This window comes from Raphanus sativus, unplaced genomic scaffold (genome assembly GCF_000801105.2).
Source record: "Raphanus sativus cultivar WK10039 unplaced genomic scaffold, ASM80110v3 Scaffold1714, whole genome shotgun sequence".
Taxonomy (NCBI): Eukaryota; Viridiplantae; Streptophyta; class Magnoliopsida; order Brassicales; family Brassicaceae; genus Raphanus; species Raphanus sativus.
Window position 1 is genome coordinate 1 of NW_026617023.1, and position 19,923 is coordinate 19,923.

General features: G+C 33.0%; 1 protein-coding gene and 2 pseudogenes across 1 annotated transcript; 1 reads left to right on the forward strand and 2 right to left on the reverse strand.

Annotated features, from left to right (window-relative positions):
• Positions 1–4,874: 4,874 nt before the first annotated feature.
• On the forward strand, positions 4,875–6,083 carry LOC130504642 (uncharacterized; annotated as a pseudogene).
• A 2,862-nt stretch (positions 6,084–8,945) lies between these two features.
• Positions 8,946–11,788, reverse strand: LOC130504643 (protein disulfide isomerase-like 1-1; annotated as a pseudogene).
• A 2,630-nt stretch (positions 11,789–14,418) lies between these two features.
• On the reverse strand, positions 14,419–16,189 carry LOC108836412 (proteasome subunit beta type-3-A). Its single transcript, XM_018609572.2, is given in 9 exon segments — positions 14,419–14,662; positions 14,754–14,848; positions 15,175–15,259; positions 15,516–15,544; positions 15,546–15,606; positions 15,697–15,763; positions 15,766–15,813; positions 15,816–15,984; positions 16,059–16,189. Coding segments are annotated over 9 exon segments (609 nt in total). The 5' UTR covers positions 16,065–16,189; the 3' UTR covers positions 14,419–14,613.
• Between the last annotated feature and the right edge of the window lie 3,734 nt (positions 16,190–19,923).

Below are 19,923 nucleotides of genomic sequence, written 5' to 3' on the forward strand. Positions count from 1 at the left end.
CCTGTTGTTGCTGGAGTGAAGGATTTGATTGTCTGCATAAAAGAGACAGGGATGTATCTAAGACTGATGTTTCCTAACACAATGTTGATACAGAAGACGAATGACATTGGGAAGATCCTCTTCCATCGATCTTCTGGATCAACAACGATCAATGGTTAATCTTCAGGACTCTTGATTACAATGTATGCTCCGATCGATGAACATATGAAATGAACGCATGAAACCGACAGAGGGAACTTGAAATCCAGTTTCTGCAACATAATGTTTTCAATCAAAAACGTCTTAGAAAAGACGTAAACTCATTTTGTATCAGAAGTTGTTATTATGTACCTGGAAGATCCATTTGTTCATGATGATAACTGTAACGTTGAAACCCCACCATTGAAGAATGGCTAACAGAGATCTGATCATGCTCCATTGATGCCAAAGACTACCTTCCTCCATCATTTCTTTTCTCACTCTCTGACTCAGTCGAAATGAATCTGAGAGGAGAGAAGATGAGGAACGTTTTAGGAAGGTGGCTTAGGAGATGCAAAATAGGAAAGGCCGTAACGGTAAGCTCTCTGCTTCCATGCGATTTGTTTCGGATTCTCTTCTCTTCATCAATGTTAAACGTTTCCCTTTCTTGTTGCCATGAGAATAATGTTTTGCTCCCACGTAGGTTTCCTTGTGATTAAAGAAACTTTCCCTCTTTAATGCTTATAGTCATTTAATAATGAATATTAAACCAATTCAGTGGTTACAACTTACTATAATTTTAGAAATAAAAATAAATAAATAGAAGTCTAACTCTTGTCCGAAAGAAGAAACTTATTTTTCACTGAAGAGAAACTTCATTAGACTTGGCAACAACTGATAGTGTTCTAGGCTCGAAAAACAGTAGAGCATGCACAAACTCGCTGAGAAAAAACAGAGTATACACGAACACGCTTAAAAACAACACTTTTATCCTATTGTCTATCTTCTTCACTTTTGTTTAATTACTATAAATGCTAAATGAATACTATAATTTATTTATTTTTGTTTAGAATTGTGAATAAGATAATTTGGTGAGTAATGTTAAATTGAATAATATCTCTAGAGATCAAAAGATACATAATCGTCTGATCTCGATCGCTAGTGTGGTCTTATCCTATTGTTTTCTTGTCTTTTTCCCATGTGATGCTAAAAGCTTGACAAAAAAAAACTGTAGGACTAAAAGAAAAAGGTTCGAATTGAAAACAGAAAAGTGACCAACAGATATATGATGCCCATACTACAGAACTTCAATAACAAGAACATGACTTGAATCCTATCCAAAGATTCCCATTCCTAGCATGTGCTCACTCCTTTTAGGTTTTTATTTTTATTTTGCTTCACCTTTCTATATTATAAAGTTCCTTTTTATGTGTTCTGTATATAACCTTGTAGGACTACTTTTATTTCCCTCAAAATTGATAAGATCGTATAGATACACGGATTATCTACCACGAAGTGGGTGAGCAAGACTTGTAGCGAGTTAACTAGGCAGTAACCAGCTACTTGAAATCTATTTTGGTTTTTTTAAAAAAAAATATCTATCTGTAGGCATAGCATTGTGTTTAGGAAAAGGGAATTTATACGGTATGTACATTGTAAATAAGAAACTGCAATATTAAAATCCCACGACCCAAAAAGAAAAATTCAACCAACAATTATAACATTTTTTTCTTTTGGTTCGACGTATCAGAGCACTCCGCACTCCGGTAGTTTTAGGTATTTTTTTACAAGTGAATTACATACAGTATCAGTATGTAATTAAAGACATCTGATTTTAGGAATTTTTATTTTAGATTTTAACCACTTCGGATCCTCTAGTACTCTTACTGTATATCTTAGTTTACATAAAATCAGCATAAAAAGTTGAACCCTGGACTTCCTTGTATGAGAAGGTCGGACCAATCCGATCCAACCGGTTCATATCGGTTTGTATTGGTTAAAGACATAATAACTTTGATAACTGTGAGTCAAATAGTATAAAGGAAGTATGTGGGATGGTCTAATTGAAAAAGTGATGATACATTGAAACTCATCACTACACAATCACATCACATGTCAATGTCTTGTTTCAAGTGTGGGGCTGTTTTAGCTCTTTGATATTGAAGCCTGTCTGTTCCTTCTCCTTTTTCTTTAGATCACGTGAACGCTCAAAAACTTGACCTACACGTAAATGTTATCACACCCCCTCCCCCCCCCCCCCCCCAACTCTATGAATTAGGTCAATCTAGCTCCAAAACTTTAATTATTACTTATTCCCATTTGTTGGATATATGAGCACGTGATTTCAAGTTTGTGAATACAAATAGAATACTTAAACTTGGCGATTTTCAAGATCATTAGCAAATAGGGAGAAGTTTCATCAAACCCTAAGATAAATCTGATTTTGTTTCGCTCAAAGAAGAAAGAAGTGTAGATGAAGCGATATGTGGTCTTGATAGTGCAGATTTTGCCCATGCGATGTGAGATAGCCATTTATATTCGAGAAGCAAACATAATAATTCTCGCACGGAAATAATATATGCACTAAAGCAAATCAATCTATGTAAACACACATGAGTCAACTGATTTTGAGTTTCTAACTGAAACTTGAACATGATGAAGTTGTGTTTATATTTATCAAAATTACGTTCTATATTCATCTTTTTATGCTAGATGCAAATAGATTATCGAAATAGTATCCAACTATACTATACAAACACCAAGATCATATAAATTATTAACAAGATAATTTCTTTAGCATTCATAACTAGAAGAGAAAAAAGGAAAATTATTTAAATTATCAATATCTGACTAGTTTTAGCTTGAGTTTTAGTCCAAATAGTTTATATGGTGGTGATAACAGATGATCGGTCAATCTCATGACATTAGTTAGAAGGTATTCTTAAATTTAGATTAGACAGTATGTTACGTTTTCGGATAGTCTAATATGTAGCACTAAATACGTTCTTTTCGGAGTCATCGAATTAACCGATAAGATTTATCAAAAGAAAAGAGAAAATTATGTTATCAAATTGAAATATCGATCGATAATCTTATTCGTGTTTAAGTCTTATTTCAATAAAATGTGAATATTACCAATTTTCAGGTTTGTGACAGAAGTATATAGGTGATAAGAAGCATAGGGAAAATGAAAAGAAAACACTTAAATAGAGACTCGATTTGTAGTTAAGTTTCATCATCTTCCATGGACTCTGTGGAGAATAAATTCTATATAGATGAATATAACATATATGTATTTGCTACAAAACATTTTTGAACCATATTTTTAGTGGAATTATGTAGGAGCTTCAACGTTCGCGCCGATGTCCTATTACTCCTACTGCCAGGAATTATAATTAGAGGTGTTTTATTTTTTCATATAACCGAACATGGTATGATAGTATAGTTTTATCGGCCTAAATTTGGTTTAAGTTAACAAAAACACAAAAAAAATTTGAAGTAAATTTTGTCAGCTCCCAAATAAAAACTTGAAGTTAAGGTGAGTAGATATAGAATTGAATTATGTCGAGAATGGAGAGAGACCTCCAAAATCACTCACACATATCAAGAGAATGATGACTTGTCTTGGTAGGTCCCTTGGATTTCGGATACATTCTCTTCTGAGTTTCGAATACTACAAGTGGATGTTTTCGGCCAGAACGTCAAACTTCTTAAAAAAAAGAAGCATATAATATCTTTCGCAGTATATATTTTCTAGATTATTGATTAGTTTTAAATAATACTATCTGATGCAATTCGCACGGATCCACATGCGATCAATCATCCAATGTCAAGTATCTGTTTAATTTTATATCTGGCAAGAAGATCGGGACACTCTTCCTCTAATCGGTAAATTAATACAAAAATGGATTCAAATTACTAATAACTTGCTGAATCAAAGTCCCTAGATACTAAAAAAATTTATTGATCTGTGACAGCAAAGTTGGTTTGAAACATCATATTTCAACCACAAAACTCGGATTCAAACCACTTGTTTCCTTATATTTGCTTAATTTTTCTTTGTCAAAAAAAAAAAAAAAAAAAAAAAAATCGGTTAATGATATCATAAAACCTTGATATGTTCATTTCGCAAAAAATAATAATACACAAATACACTCAGAAATACTCCCTCGTTATTTTAAGAGTGTCGTTGTGACATTTTTCACACAGATTAAAAAAGTTGTTGAAATATATGTAAGTTGTAATTAATGATACCTCTTTGACCAATAGTATTTAGAGATAATAAAATTATTTATAAAATCAATGCAGTTTGCAATTAATTTTCAGCTGAAGTTAGTATAATTTAACATGGAATTGTAAAGTGACACTATTTGTGTAACAAGCAAATGAGCTCACAGTGACACTTATTATGAAAACAGAGGGAGTATGTTCTTTGATGTTTGCTAAAAAAAGAAGCTTTTTTGATATACCGATGCATGACTTGCACCAATTTACTTGGCTCAAAATAAAATATAAACTTTAGGTCTATATTAACTTTAGGTCTAAAATGATTAATTTTCTAGATTAAGTCAGTATCTGAGGTGCACAAAATGTCAGTATCCGAAAACTACGATGTCCGTAGGATCTCTACTAATTAAAATAAATCAGCCTATTTAATGGATTGTAGATTAGATATTAACTAAAATCAAATCGTAAATAAAGGCTCGTCTATTTTTTCTTCCTTTCATTTTAGTTTCTTTGGCAACTAAAAGGCTTATTTACTTGGGAATAGTACGTAATATAAAAAAGATATATTTGGTATATATTATTTTTTTCTTTTTGGAAAACTATTTGATATATATTACAAAGCTTCAATTTCAGACCTCAGCACATCTCATTTGTTACGAATCTTATCTCTCTCTTTCTCTGTATTTTCGTCTCTTCTTTGGTAGTGAAGATGGATATGTACAACGATGATAGCTCTCCGTACTGTTATTTCCATCCAAAGGAAGAATATGTTGGAGTGTGTCCTCTCTGTTTGAACGAGAGGCTTCTGGTTTTAGCTTCAAAGCAGAGATCATCAAAAACCAGACACTCTTCATCTTCGCCAATCATTAGCCTCCCTAAGATCTTCACCTTGAGCTCTCTCCTCAGTCGCTTAGATTTCCGTCACCACGGAAATTCCATCCCTCTTCCGATCTTGAAGTCTCCACAAGCCAAGAAGGTACACAAGTTTATATATACAATATACTTAATAGTATATATGCATGTATATACTACACCATGATTTACATATACTTCATAAATAATATACATTCATATTATTGTAATCAACTCTATTATCATCATGATTTCAAAGATTAAGTTACAATTGGATGGTTTCTTCTTCTTTTTCATGCTTTTTTGTCAAAGTCTAATTCCTCTTTTTGTCAAAATCTTCTTCTTCCTCTTTTTTCAAGTTCATAATCGTAAAATTCACTTTATCCAAAAATGAAAGTATTCATAAATACTAAACACGAGATTAATATCTACAAAGTTCCGCAAAAAGACGATAATCCTTTTCTATTTTGCATCTATATACTGTACATAATTTTCTGTATGGACCATATAAAAACATTCACATATCTATATTCTACATTTTCCACAGGTATGCGTACATATAATAAGCATTATTTAAATCGGCCAATTGAAAGTTTTGTTTTACTCGGTATAATGATTTGTGGGCTATGGCTAATTATATTGTATAGTTGGTGATTGATGCAAGTTATATTGTGTGTGTTTATTTATTCAGATTCTTTTATTTCCATAAAATTCGAAAACGATGGAAACGCCTCTTGGGAGAGGAAAACAGTGTCAAAGGTTTGTGTAGACAACACAAAACTCAACATGTAAGAAGCAGCAAGCCCCTCTCACGAGCACTACGAGTATCGTAGAGCACAATAGTGCCAAGTCATCTCTTAAGTGGCGCAGACGTATTGGTCATCTTTTCCGTGTCATCAAACTCAGATCAGGATTTCCCACCTCTTCTTGTCATGTGGCATCATCCAAAGGTCGAAGGAACCAAAGCGAGGAAACATGGTTGGATGGTTAGGACTTTAACCAGAAGAAAATCCAGGAAAAATAAAACATAGAATTTATATTTTTCATATGTTTATTTATTAAACTTAGATAAAAGTTTCTATATTATTTTTTCTGAGTTTAATATTGGTTTGGTCGTTATTTTCAATGGTTGATGCTTTTGTTTAAAGAAGAAATATGTTGAAGCTTTTGTTGTAAGTAATGATGATAATACATGGATTGAAAAACGACAGAAAAATCCATAAATTAATTTATTATAAATTATTATATTTTGTAGAATTAGTTATATCATTTATGTATATGTTTATGTGTGTGTGTGTAAAAGGGACAAGAGGCTTGCCCTTTAGGCCTTTACCATACTTCTTTGTTGGCATGTGATCTAAATCTGATAAAGTTATTAAAAGATGGGAGAAGGGTCAAAATAGCCTTGCATCATTATTGTCAAGATGACAAAAGAGAAAGTTTTTGAAGAAAAAAAAGAAAAGAAAAAGTAAGGTAAAGAGTTAGTAGAAAAAAATACAAAAGCGAGTTGCCTTAAAATAAATAATTTTGCATGGGACTTTTGGAAAATTTCTATGACTTTAGTGCTCACCTTAATTACCTTTTCTAATTTTATAAAGAACATAAATGAGAATAGTACAAATTATAATGTAAGAAAATAGTCCATGTTAGGTTGTTCACAATAGCTAGTGGGAAACATTGTAGCACAAAAACAGACCCCAAAGCATTGCCCCATTCACATTGTCTTGTAGTTGTCTCTTTTGCATACATTGTATATTTCCAAATCCTAAATCAATAGTTTTTTGTGATATAATATTTACATAGGAAATTGTTGTGATAGTCATAGCACATCGCTTTTGTGCTGGAGAATTGTCATATCATATGCATCAAAATTATACCAAGTTCGATTTGATTCGAAATGAAATAGCTTGAAATGTAAAATCAATAGTAAGATTCATTGACAATGCTGATTTTGATGTATGATCTTTATAGTGTGTTTGACGTGACCATTCAAAGAAAAAGTTGCTTTCGTTTTTTTCTAAGCTCGACAAGCTTAGGAAAGCAATGTGACTACTACAAAACCTAATGTGGTAAGACTGATGCGAAAGAAAACCTAATGTTTAGCTTGATTGAACGAGTGGACATTTTTTTGGTTTGTTTACTTTTATCTACTTTTTGCGTCCTTTTTTTAACTTTTCATATTTTTATGAAAGTATTATTAAAAAGCTGGATGTCAAGTAACTGAAATGTTTTTATTTTGGTCAGGATTACCTTTTATTCAAATCGAAACTTCAAACAAGTTAGAGTAAACCATGTAAGAAGTCAGGATGGAACATCGTTTTGGTAGGAGTCAGGAGTGTTTTGGTTAGGATGATGATATGCCATCGTTTGGGAGTTGGGGACCTATGCGATTTTTATAGCACATGGGTAATGTTGAAATTGTTATAAATTTTGCGTAAATTCATAAATTTGGGTTTTCATTTGTCGAGAGTGTTGGCTGTAGGGTTAAACGGGACCATTTTCATAGATGATCGTATTCAAAACTAGGAGCAGGACCACGCACCTTTATTTGTTTTACCTAACTAATAGATTTTGAACAATTAAATGAAAATTTTCAAAAAAATTATACCCCCAATTGATTGATCCAATAAAGACCTTTCAATCAATTAGCGCACATATACAAAATATTGGGAAATTTCATATGATGGCCAAGACAAGGATCGTTGATCAGGGCGTGAGCCCCCGTTGCTCTGCATATATGGATACCAAACAGATATCACATAAACGAATCATATATTACGGGATAGGGGGTTAATTAAATGTTTTGGATAATGAACATGTTACAAACTTATGATCCCATTGAATGGTGATGCATGGTTTCTATTATATATATAAACGTTTAGTCATTGATTCATCTTGAGTGACAACAACATGTGGGATTCAAATTTCAAAGTCTTGAACTACTGAACATGACGTCTATACTTACTACCTAGAAGAACTACTTCAACTACAACACGTCTCCAGTTTCTTATCTGGCGATATATATGCATATTTGTACTTATTTTCATCAAAAATACTCGATTTGCCTTTATTTGTTTTCTTGAAATATTCGGTTTCGGAGAAACAATCATATAGAATTGCTAAGGGGAACTTTTGTTGCAGCTATTTCTACCCCTGGTAATCTTGTTTTTCCTCAAAACTCTTTTCTTCTAGTGCCCTGTTTCAAAAAACAAAAGAAACACAGAAATGTTGTGTCAATCTCTTTTAATGAAATGTTATGAAGTAACAAAGACTTCATTATCAGGTTGTGTTCTTCTTGTCCAGTTCAGTGGATAGTTAGTTTAATGCTACTGTATTTTGAGAATGGCTTGGATGCAACAACAAAAAAAAAACTGTGAAGCCATTATTAAGCGAAGTAGCCTCTTTTTTTATATGTTTTCAAAAAGCCCAAAATACATTTTGTTTTGTTATGCTGAGTGTCATGCTCCTTTCAAATTCAAGATTGTTTCAGTTTCTCAGGAGGAAGGCCTGTTTTGGTTATAGTGTATCGAGGATCAAATATGTTTCTGTTTCTATTCTTCAGATCCTTTGAATTTTTGATGTGATGATTGGTAATATTGTGATCTTGGAATCGACAATGGTTTATAAATTGAGCTTGTGAAACACCATGCCAAGCTTGTAACTTGCTGGTGGTAACCAGTCTTTCCTTTGGAATATGTTTTTCTAGTGTTCTTCTTTTGGGAGAAAGCAGAAAATAAATGGCTGACCTGAAGCAGAAGCTCGAGGATGCGGCTAATGAGAACATTGTGTTACAAAGGGCTTAAGTCATCTTGATGGGGGCACTCAAGGAGTAGTGTGTTAGACAACTAACGCGATCAAGACTCAAGAGACGAAAAATGAGCAGCATCAGGAAGCTATGAGTCTATGACTGAGAGAACAAAAGAGGCCCCAAGGATTGCCTCAAACTACTCATAACATTAAAAGCGAACTGAGTTCAAAAAGGAAAAATTGACCCAAAAGAAAAACAAAAGAAAACAGGCAAAGCCATTATTGTTTAGCCAGCGTGCATGTAAAAACTCTAACGAATAGACACAAACACCTCTCTCTCTACTGTGTATTTTCCTCAAAACTACCAAACTAGGCTAGCAGCTAAGAGACAACACACTTCTCCTTTTCAGAGCTCGTCCTTAACGGCCTCAGCTGTCGTTTCCTCCTTCTTAGGCTCTCCAGCTGTGTCCTTGTTCTTGTCGATGAAGCTTATGATGTCTTCCTTTGTCCTGTCTCCTTCGTAAACCACAATGTTTCCGCTCGCTGATCTCAAGTATATTGTCGGGAAGCCCTTCACATCGAAGGTATCATTTGGGAAGTCGTTTTGCGGTTGCGTCCTGGACAAAGGAAAGTGTAAGAATATCCAGTAAGATAAAACAGCAGATGATCAACCAACAATCTCTCTGATGCGAGAGAAGGAAAAAGTGACTTACTAGCTTAGCTATGACAACACTTGGGTCGCTTTGGTATGACACAGCGACTTCGTCCAAGATTGGAACAAGCTTTTGGCAGTGTCCACACCATGGTGCATAGAATTCAAGCAAGACTACAAGTAAACAAAGAGCAAACAAAATGATTGTGTGTGTGTTTTATTTTTTTTGCTATCAGGCAAACATGGTGTTGCGATTTAATAGTGTATTTTTAACTCACCGTTCTTTCCAGAGTTGAAGACCATCTCGTCAAGGTTCTCAGCAACAACAACCTTTACTGGCTCGTTGGTTTTCGGTTGGGATGGGTTGAGATTTTTTATGTGGGGCAACTTTTCCATCTTTGAAGTCCTTGACCCACGATCCAATCTGGTCAATCTCCACATTTGTTTTAAGATATTTCTTGTCGTCAGTAGTCTGGATGATGATGAGAGGAACTTGGCTCTCTTCTAGTCCAAAGTACTGTTTTGTTTCAGAAAACACAGAAAATCTGCTTAGTATTTTGTTACAAACACATGATGGAACGACAGGGAGGGAGATAGATAGTCGAGGAAGACTAACCTGGAATGCGCCTTGGCTGTTCTCAGCATCTCCGAGAAGGAAGCTAAGACCTTGTCCCTTGAAGGATGCAGCAACTTCACGGTACTTTGATTTAAGAGCCTCAGCTCCTTCACCGGTGAAGTTAATGAACAACATAGCCTGAAAATAAAAATAGTATCCAACATAAAAAACCACTACTATCTAGATTCAGCTAATATGGCATGCTATCACACTTAATTTCTACGCATCAGTTCATTTCAGTTATATATAAATTAAAAAATACTTATCCACTAAAAATAAAAGGCCTAACATGAATCCTTTGTAGTTTATCATAAACTGGTTACTGTATGAGTTACCTTGGTGTTAGGCTGTCAAAGAATTTGATAACATATGGGTGGTTGTTAGGATCCTTGTCAAAGACGGTGATAAGTGGAATGCTTGATTCTTTGACAAATTTCTCAAAGCTTCTCCATCAAAATCCTGGATTGCACATAAGAAAAAAAAATCAAACAATCATAAATAACAGGACCCCACTTATCTACGTCGTACACAAGTGAAAAGTTTTTTCTCTTGTACCTTGGAATCAACAAACAATTCATCAAAGGGTTTGAACAGCCTGACCACAGGTCCTGTAACAGAGTCTCCACGAGGAAGAAGCTTGGCATCAGAGGTGTGTGCGAAATCATAGTCAGAGCGCAGTTTCTCAGCAGTGGCCAAGAAAGATTCAAACTCAGAGCCAGATAATTTAGGGAAACACCAACCTAATAAAACAACAGAAAGTAACGTTATTCGAGTGTGAAAATATGTTATGAAGAAATCATGAAACAAAATGATACTTACCACAATAACCTTCTTGTCAAACTCAGCAAGCATCATCAGCCGACTTGATCTCAAAAGAAGCAGGACCGCTTGTTTTCTTCAAGTAAGTAACAATACCCTCAGCTTCACGAGGTCCGTTGTACTCCTGAACAGCCTTTCCTCCGTTTCTGAAGATCTTGATCGTTGGGAAGCCCTGAACCTCGTACTGAGTAGCAAACTCCCTGTTGGTCTCCTCGCTCGCGTCGATCTTGGCGAGAACCACCGGAGGCACGTGACTGCTCAACTCAGATGCAGCCTTCTCGTACTGTAAACAAAAAAAAAAACCATCACACAATTAGAGTCAACGCTACATGAATTAGAGAAATGGCTATTCAAAAGACATGCAGAGCCAATATCAAGTGACTGAAAAGCTATATCTACCTCAGGAGCTAGCTGCTTGCAGTGTCCACACCTGCAAGATCCAATGATCAAATAAGAGAGATTAAGATCCAATACTTTCACAATTACACAGATCAATCATAGATCGAATCGTTCAAATTCCACAACTAGAACCAAAATCTCAACCTAATAAGCTAGATCAGCTACATGCAATTCAAATAATCAATTCAGACATCAGATTCAGATCACACACGATTCAAAAATCATCACAGCAAATCTAACAAGTACTACTACTACTACTAACGGAAAGTGTTTTGAATCGTCGAAAATACCATGGGGCGTAGAACTCGACGACGATGAAATCGTGCTTGTTGATGGTCTCGGTGAAGTTAGTGTGATCCAAGGTCAACACGAACTCCTTCGTCTCCGTCGTCGCCGCCGTCTCCTCGCTTCTCACGAAGGAAGCGAACAGCGACAACACAAGGATCGAAAACAACGCGTATCTTCTCATCGCCATTATCTCTCTCTCTCTCTCTTCTTACTGTAAGCTCTATGGGGAAGCTCTGGGAGATATTTATTAGCTGAATGCTAAATGGTCACGTAACCACGTGGCGGTCTATCATTGGATATAACGTCGTCATAGTTTGGCAAACTTATGTGTATTATTAATGCAGTGTTTTGACGGTATTGACCTTGGCGGTTATAAAATATGGTGTCCGTGACTTCGTGAAAGCAAATGGTCAAAATAAAATAATGCGTTTTAGATCTGATCCGTTATTGATTCTTTTAGTTTAGTTTCATGACATTGTTATGGTTTAATTTCATATATCGTAGATGTTTGTTGACTGTCTGTTGCGGTTAAAACCTAACATGTTCATCAGACAAGACCACACTTTTCTCTCCATTGCTGATGTGGAAACAAGAAGCATGTGTTTGATCTACGGTAAAATGTTCTCTGGGATTAAGTCTCTAAACATACCAATGAGCTTCACAGATTGGCTGATAATCTAATCAATACAATTAAAGCATAATGGCCGATTTGATTGGAATGTGGGATATGGTTTGTACTTTCCAAAATGGCCGATTTTGATTGTTTTGTGGATGCTTTACATGATCACAGTCATGAAGTTACTGATTTTTCTTTTAATTTTTCTTGTTGTTTGATTATCAGTTTGTTATGTTTTCCTATTTTTTTTGTTATGTTTTCCTTATTTTTTACTCAAAACTATCTGAACTTGTTTTGATTAATTAAAGTGAAAGAGAAATTATATACAGGAACAAAAATGCAGAATATATCAATTAGTATAAGCAGAGAAGTAGTGAAAGAGACAGTAGATTAATCAAAGCTTTAGCAAATGTTTTTATTGATAAGATATTAGTGGGTCACTAGTGTAACCAATTATCCATGAATCAACAACATATTACCTTCAACAGAATTTCGCTAAAGGTAATCTCTTCTAAAAAATGTTGTTTTACTTTATTCAATGTAAAATTCGATTAGTTAAGCTGGTTCTATAGTAAATTGTAGTTTCTGCCTAACCCGAGTTTGATTCTTAGAGTCAACACATTACATATGTTTGTTGTCAACCTTTGTTTTATGAATGACCAAAGACAGCCCAACAAAAACTAATGATCAAATACCAAATATAGGAAGATATTCAATCTTTTACTAAGTGTTATAAAAAAAAAAAAATCAATCTGATACTAATGATAGTAAATTATTGATGGAATTAAAACTACCGAAAATGTGACAAAAAACAGAGATTGGTGTGAGGTATTTATATATATATATATATATATATATATATATATATATATATATAAATGAGCTATACATAGCAACAATTTTCAGCTAAAAAAATAATAAAACTGTATCAAAAGTCTTTTAAAATATAAAAAAATGCTGAATGTTGTTGATAAAAATATAACTAACTTTCGATTATATAAAAATGTCCGAAGGGATTTACAAAAGGAACTATATTTTTAAGCTTTTCATAGTTTCTCATTTAAAAACATATCTAATATTAATGTTTTGTAAATTAAGGAAAAAAAGTTACAGAAAAAAATGAGGGGCCGACTTTCTTTTGTCGCTTGTAACTCTATAAATGTACCGGCTCTGTCACTAACCCTCTCATTTTTGTGAAACATAAGATATACGTCTTAGGACGCTTTTGAGGAGCATATTGGGTCCTATGAAAATGGTGAAACATCGCTCGAGGAACTTACTCAAAAGTATTGGGTGATCGTGTAGAGACGGTTCCTGGAGACAAGATGTCCTCTATATTCGCCGAGAAGAAAGATTACCATGGAAAGAAATGGTATGGTGTTCTCAAAAAGAAAAAGCGGTATGGAACAACGAGCTCGACGGCCTTCTACGTCAAACGAGTTCTAGAGATAACCAAAGAAGCGGCTGTTCATGCTCTTGAAGGGACCTTCTACGAGCTATATCACTCAGGCGGCCGCAAAGTCACATTTGACATCATCGAAGCATAAAGCATCCATGGGTCACACTAGTAAACTAAATATATGTCTAAAACAATAGAACCATAAATTATGTTTTAATATATTGTTGTCTTCTTGAGTGTGGTATTGGTATTTAAAACAATAAAACATAAATTATGTTTTAATATATATTGTTGTCTTCTTGAGTGTGGTATTGGTATAAAAATGTTTAAAACAATAGAACATTTAAATTATATTTTTTTAATATACTCTTTTGTGTGTTTTAGATTTGTGTATAAAATATATATAAAAGGTGGGAAAAAGACATTAGACATTACGCCCTTCTAAGCAAATTGTTTTTCTTAAGGAGGCTTTTTTTTCCGAATCATGTTTCTAAGTTGTATTCTATCATATATACATAATACATGTATTAGGTCAGATAACATTGATGTTTAATTAAAAGTTGAAATTGAGCCAGGAAAAGAAAAAAAATAACAACTTGCTTTTGTGAGAATTGTTTTATGTTTGTGAGCGTTGCTCTTGAGTGTGACATCTATGTGATTCTCTTAGACCACAAAAGAACATCAGTTTCTAAAGTAGTCTGGTAGTCTGGGTTTGCATCTGGTTAGTTGTTTGATTTCTTTTGGTTTCGGCCACCTAACCGAGCCCAATCCTAGGCTTTTAAAACTAAAAAGCCCAAAAAAATTAGTTTTGTTTTGATAATTAAATATCAGTTATATAAGACCGGTTTTTAAAAAATCAAAGCCAAATCTCTTTATGTTTTAACTAATAGATGATGAGCCGTTTGCCGTCAAAAAAAAAAAAAACAAATAGATGATGATGTGAAAAGAGAAACAACAATAACTAGCTAAGATGAGAAGCGATTAAGCCGTTTCTATAATCAAACACTTGGATAGAAGCAGATTGTGATGATAAATCAGGATTAATCCATCCTTCCCTTTAGGATCCTCTCTTTAATCTCCGTTGGTGTTCTGCAACATAGACCAATAGAGTATATTTAGATGTAATGTGATTACATTATATATGTGGAAAAAAAAACACAGAAGAAATTGGAAAACTTACACAACGTAGACATGCCCTCCCCAACCACTCAGACAATCACGGTCAACTGACGACAGAAGTGCTTGTGAAATTGTCTCGAACAGTTCCTCGGCTTCCTGAAAAAATTCCAGTATGTTAAGCCAGAGTCTTGAGACATAGTATAGAACAATGGGAGGATGGCTAACAAGATAAAATTTTGAACACCTCATAGTACCAAAAGGACAACCTGAAGATATCCAACAGAACAGTAATGGTATTCTGTTTCCTATGGGCATAAGCAACCTGGCTTTTCACACAAATTCAAGATTCTACATTTACATAGACTACCACTGAAACTTAACCTAACAAACTAAACCGTGGTAATTAAAGAATTCGCATCGAATGGATTCAGTAATAATGAACAAAAAAAAAACACAGATGATAAAGTTGCTAGTAGACAAACCATGTCTGGCTTGTACATTGCTTCACAGGCTCCATACAGTGATTCTGAAGCAGTTCCAGATACAACGAAATCTTTAGCCAACTCCCTGCAATTTTACAAAATAGAACCACAAGTATTACAACATGTCAGCCATTATATCATGCTGAAGAACTGTCATCTCGAACAGGCCTTCTCTAAACAGCAAACGAAATGAAACTGAGTGAAACTAACAAACATAGTAAGTAGTTATGAACATAGCCGACCATATATGAGTATGAATCATTAGACACACAAGGAAAATAAATGACACTCCACTACGCATCTATACACTGTCTTATACAGTAGTATTACAGCAAGCTTACTTGGCTCCAATGGAGTCCATGGTGCAGATTAAAAGGCTTGTCATCTTCTCCCAATCCAGCAATCACTGGTTGGCATAAGTAAGGACCAAATCTAAAACCAAAAAAAAAACATTCAACCTGATCATCATCTTTCTAACTAATCAATTTTTTGACAAAGTAGCAAACACACACATCAACAGACCTCTTCTCGTAAAGAATGGCGGAGACGAGGCTAGCGAAAGTCTCAGGCTTCATGTCTCTCTCTTCCGGAGCTGGTACAGCTTATGACGAAACACAAGGCGCTGATACAGCGTTTGACATCGGTGGCGAGGCCAGAGAGGCCGATGAAGACGCGATCGTGGATCTTTGAGATCCTCTGGAAATCGGTGGCGATTGTCTGTAGCTGCACACCGAGCCTCCGATCACTGGCGATGGCGAAGCAGTTCTTCCCCACCATAGCCACCACGGCGCTTCCATTGTACTCGAAGATCTGCACTCACAGCAAGCATCGATTAGTTACCGTTTCTGAAATTCGAATTAGAAACTTGGTGCGATCAAACTTACCGACATCGGAAGAGTTAGGGTTCGGAGAGTGAAGATTGATCGGAGAAGAATTCTGAGACGGAGGAGATAGAGAGAGAGAGAGAGTAGAGTAAAGTCGACCGGTGGCTTGAAGAAACTCCAGCTAATTTTTTTTTTATTGGGCCTTTACAGGCCCATGGGCTAGAAGAGTAGTTTTAATGGAGGCATGCCCGGTTAAACCGATTTTAAACCGAGCTATAAGAATTGATTCGGTTTTATTCATTTTGGATGATAATTTGTAATAAAAATCTAAACGGTTGGCAGAAGCGGTTTCTTTTAGAGAGAAAATAGAGATCCCTTTGAAATTTTTGTACGTTTGACATTTAATCATGAAAACTACAACCTCTATATAAATAATAGATAACTAGATTTTGACCCGCACGGGGTGTGGGTGTATATTCAAAAATATATTGTTATTTATTTTCATGTCAATATCAAAGCTGGATAAAAAATTTAAATCTGAAAAACCAAACCGATCACGATCCGAAGAGTAATACCAAACCCGAACCAAATTGATTAAATATCTAAATTATTCAAAATTTGATATTTAGACAACCGAAACCATAACCAATTCGAACGAAGTATTTTGGATATCAAAATGTATCCGAAAAGATCTAGATACTTATATATATTAATTTTTTTTATGTATAAAAACATCAAAAATTATACATGATACTTTTAGGTTGGTTTAAATACTTGAAAATATATAAAAATAGTCAAATATAAATATCTAACATAGTAGAAGTACACTCAAAATACTAAATATTTAAAATAATATTGATTTTTGATCCAAAGTTTAAACTGAACCAATTTATATGTTAATTTAGATATTCTCACATATGCTATTCAGATATATATACACAATATTATTTTATTTATAGATTTAAAGAATTCAAATATATAATGAATTTTAAAAAATAATTTAAATGGGTTATCCGAACCGAACTGAACCCACAAAGATCCGAATATAATTCGAACTGAAATTTAGAAATATCTGAATGAGGCTAAAATCTTTGATCCCGGAAACCAAAAACCAAAAGAACCGAAATGAACCCGAATGGATATCTGAACGCCCAGCCGTAGTCATAATTCGAATTAAATTTAGAAATATATGAATGAAGTTTGAAATCTTTGACTCCGGAAATCCGAAATCCAAACAGATCTGAGAACCAGAATAGATACCTGAACGCCCAGCCCTAGCCATTATTATGTATCATATATATGTAATAATAATTAATTGTATTGGTCCATCATATAAATAATCATATAATTAATAGTATTTTATATGCACCATCTTATAAATAATCATATATATTATATCTTAAAGTTTGATGTGAAATTTAAAAAACCATAATTTAAGTTGGTATATGAAATTAATTTTGTTGTATTTTTCTTATATATACTGAAAAGATTTTTTAATAATGGTTATTGGAAAATATATTTGTAAAAATAAATTTTTAATATATGCATATTTTAAATCAATTTTCGATATAAATCAACTTTAATTATTATTTTTGATTGAAATATGTATATAAATTTTAATTTTATTTTATGATTATTTTAGACAAAACAATGTTTTTAGGTAATTAGATTAGTCCATTTTGTATATTTTTAAAGCTGATATAATGGATTTCCAATTTTTATTAATAACATAAGCCATTACTTTTTTCTTCTTGACATACTTTTATCCATGTTTCAAAATTTTAATTTTTTGCATTAGTTTCTATAATTATTATTAATTTATGATTTTTTTTTTGAAAATTGAACTCTTGAAATTTTTATATTTGACTAAAACTAAATAAGAAAATAATAATGTTTTTAAAAATTGTTTTATATTATATACTATTTATATTTCAGTTTGTTTTTTATTTTCACCATTAAGAATTGTAAATAAAAAGAATTGTAATACAGTGACAAAATTGTAAATAAAAGAAATATATAAAGAAGGTTGTTTAATTTATTGTAAAAACAATGGCTAAATTTTTAAATAAAAAAAAGTATTAAATATGTTATTTTATATTTCTAAACAATTCTCATTTGTTATTAATTTATTGAAAATACAATAGATAAATGTGTAAATAAAAGAAAGTACACATCTCTACTATTCATGTTTCCAAAAACATCCAATTGTGTACTTCAACTTAATAATAAACTAGATTTTTGACCCGCGTTAAAACGCGGATTATGTTTCTCTTTTATATAAACCAATAAATAAAATGACACAAATTATAGGAAAAGTCTTATTAAAGCTTTTAGGGTTGGAAAAATATTGAACCAAAATAAGTGAATAAAACAAAGCCAAAAAATCATACCAAACTCGAACCAAAATTGGTAAGATATTTTAATGGATCCAAAATTTGGTGTACGAAGAATCGGATCTTAACCCGAACAATATCGAAATATTTCAGGTATCCAAAGTTTATGTTTTATATTATTTTTATTTTATACTTTAAGATATCTTAAAATTATTAAATTGTTGATATAGTTTTACATAAATATCCAAACCCAAACTGAACCCGTAAAAATTTGAATCAAACTCCAATTAAAATTTATAAATTGTCAAATGGTTAAATCACTAACTCCCAAAAACTCAAAACCAAAATAGATCCGAACTAAACCCAAATAGATATCCTAACCGAATACACCCAAACCAAACTCGAATGAATACTTAAATATCTATCCTAAAAGTTTTTTTTTTGCTAAATACCCTCCTAAAAGTTATAGTGATTTATCGTTAATATTATTAAAAATTATTGCTTAAATATATAGTTAAGATCTTGATTAATATTGATATGCAGCTAAGAAGCATTAAAATATGAATAGTTTAGACCAAAAAAAAATTATGAATAATGTACGTGTCTGGGCAATGTATCTTTTACTCACTATAGCCATTATCATGAAATATGTATTACTGGAGAACAAACCCCGATATTGTTGCAGAACGGTTTAACTAAATTATAATATTTTCCCTTATTTTAATATTTTTTTAACAACGAACGGTTATTACTTTAAAATATTAAAAGCAATAACTTTGGTAACAATATTTCGAAATTATACATAACAAAATCGGGAATAGATATGTTCAAATCATTTTTTAACGTTGGTTATCATTTAAGTCAAAAAAAAACGTTGGTTATCATTAAATCAGCAATGGTTTACCATACCAAAATGGTTTCGGGTAAAAAAAAAGCTTAAACTAATAATAAAACAGATCTAATTTTTAAATAATAATAATAAAACTGTTTTCTACACAAGTTCAAAAAGGAAGAAATGCAGAACAAAATACAGAGAGCTTTCCTTCTCCCATAATTGAAAACATCAATGAAAGGATTTTATGATTCTCTTCTTACCGAACACCAGCTTCTGAATTAATTGCCTCTTGCAGCAATATGGGACCATTCTGAACAACATAAGACTGATGTACGTGATCCTTTATAATGCTTTGAGCGATTTCAGTTGTCATACTGTTACTGATATCTAGTGTAGGTCAAGAGACCCAGGCCTGAATGAAGGAGAGCCAATCGCTATTCCTTCAAGAAGGTAATGAAACTGAGAAAAGAGATGAATGTGGAGCATAGCTTTGCATCCACATTGACGACTCAAAGATGATAAAAGTTTTAGATCATCGATCAGTATTTGGTTATGTAAATTAAACGTTTAGATAATTGATGAGTATTCGTATTGGTTAATTTCAGTTAGTGTTAATAGGGATAAATATTGTATAACTGAATAGTTACAGATGTTATATTTATTTATAATGAAATGTGAATAAGTCCAAAACTTAAATGACAACATTTGTAAGTAGATAAAAAATAGGACTCTATTTTAATAGAGTAGAAAATGACAC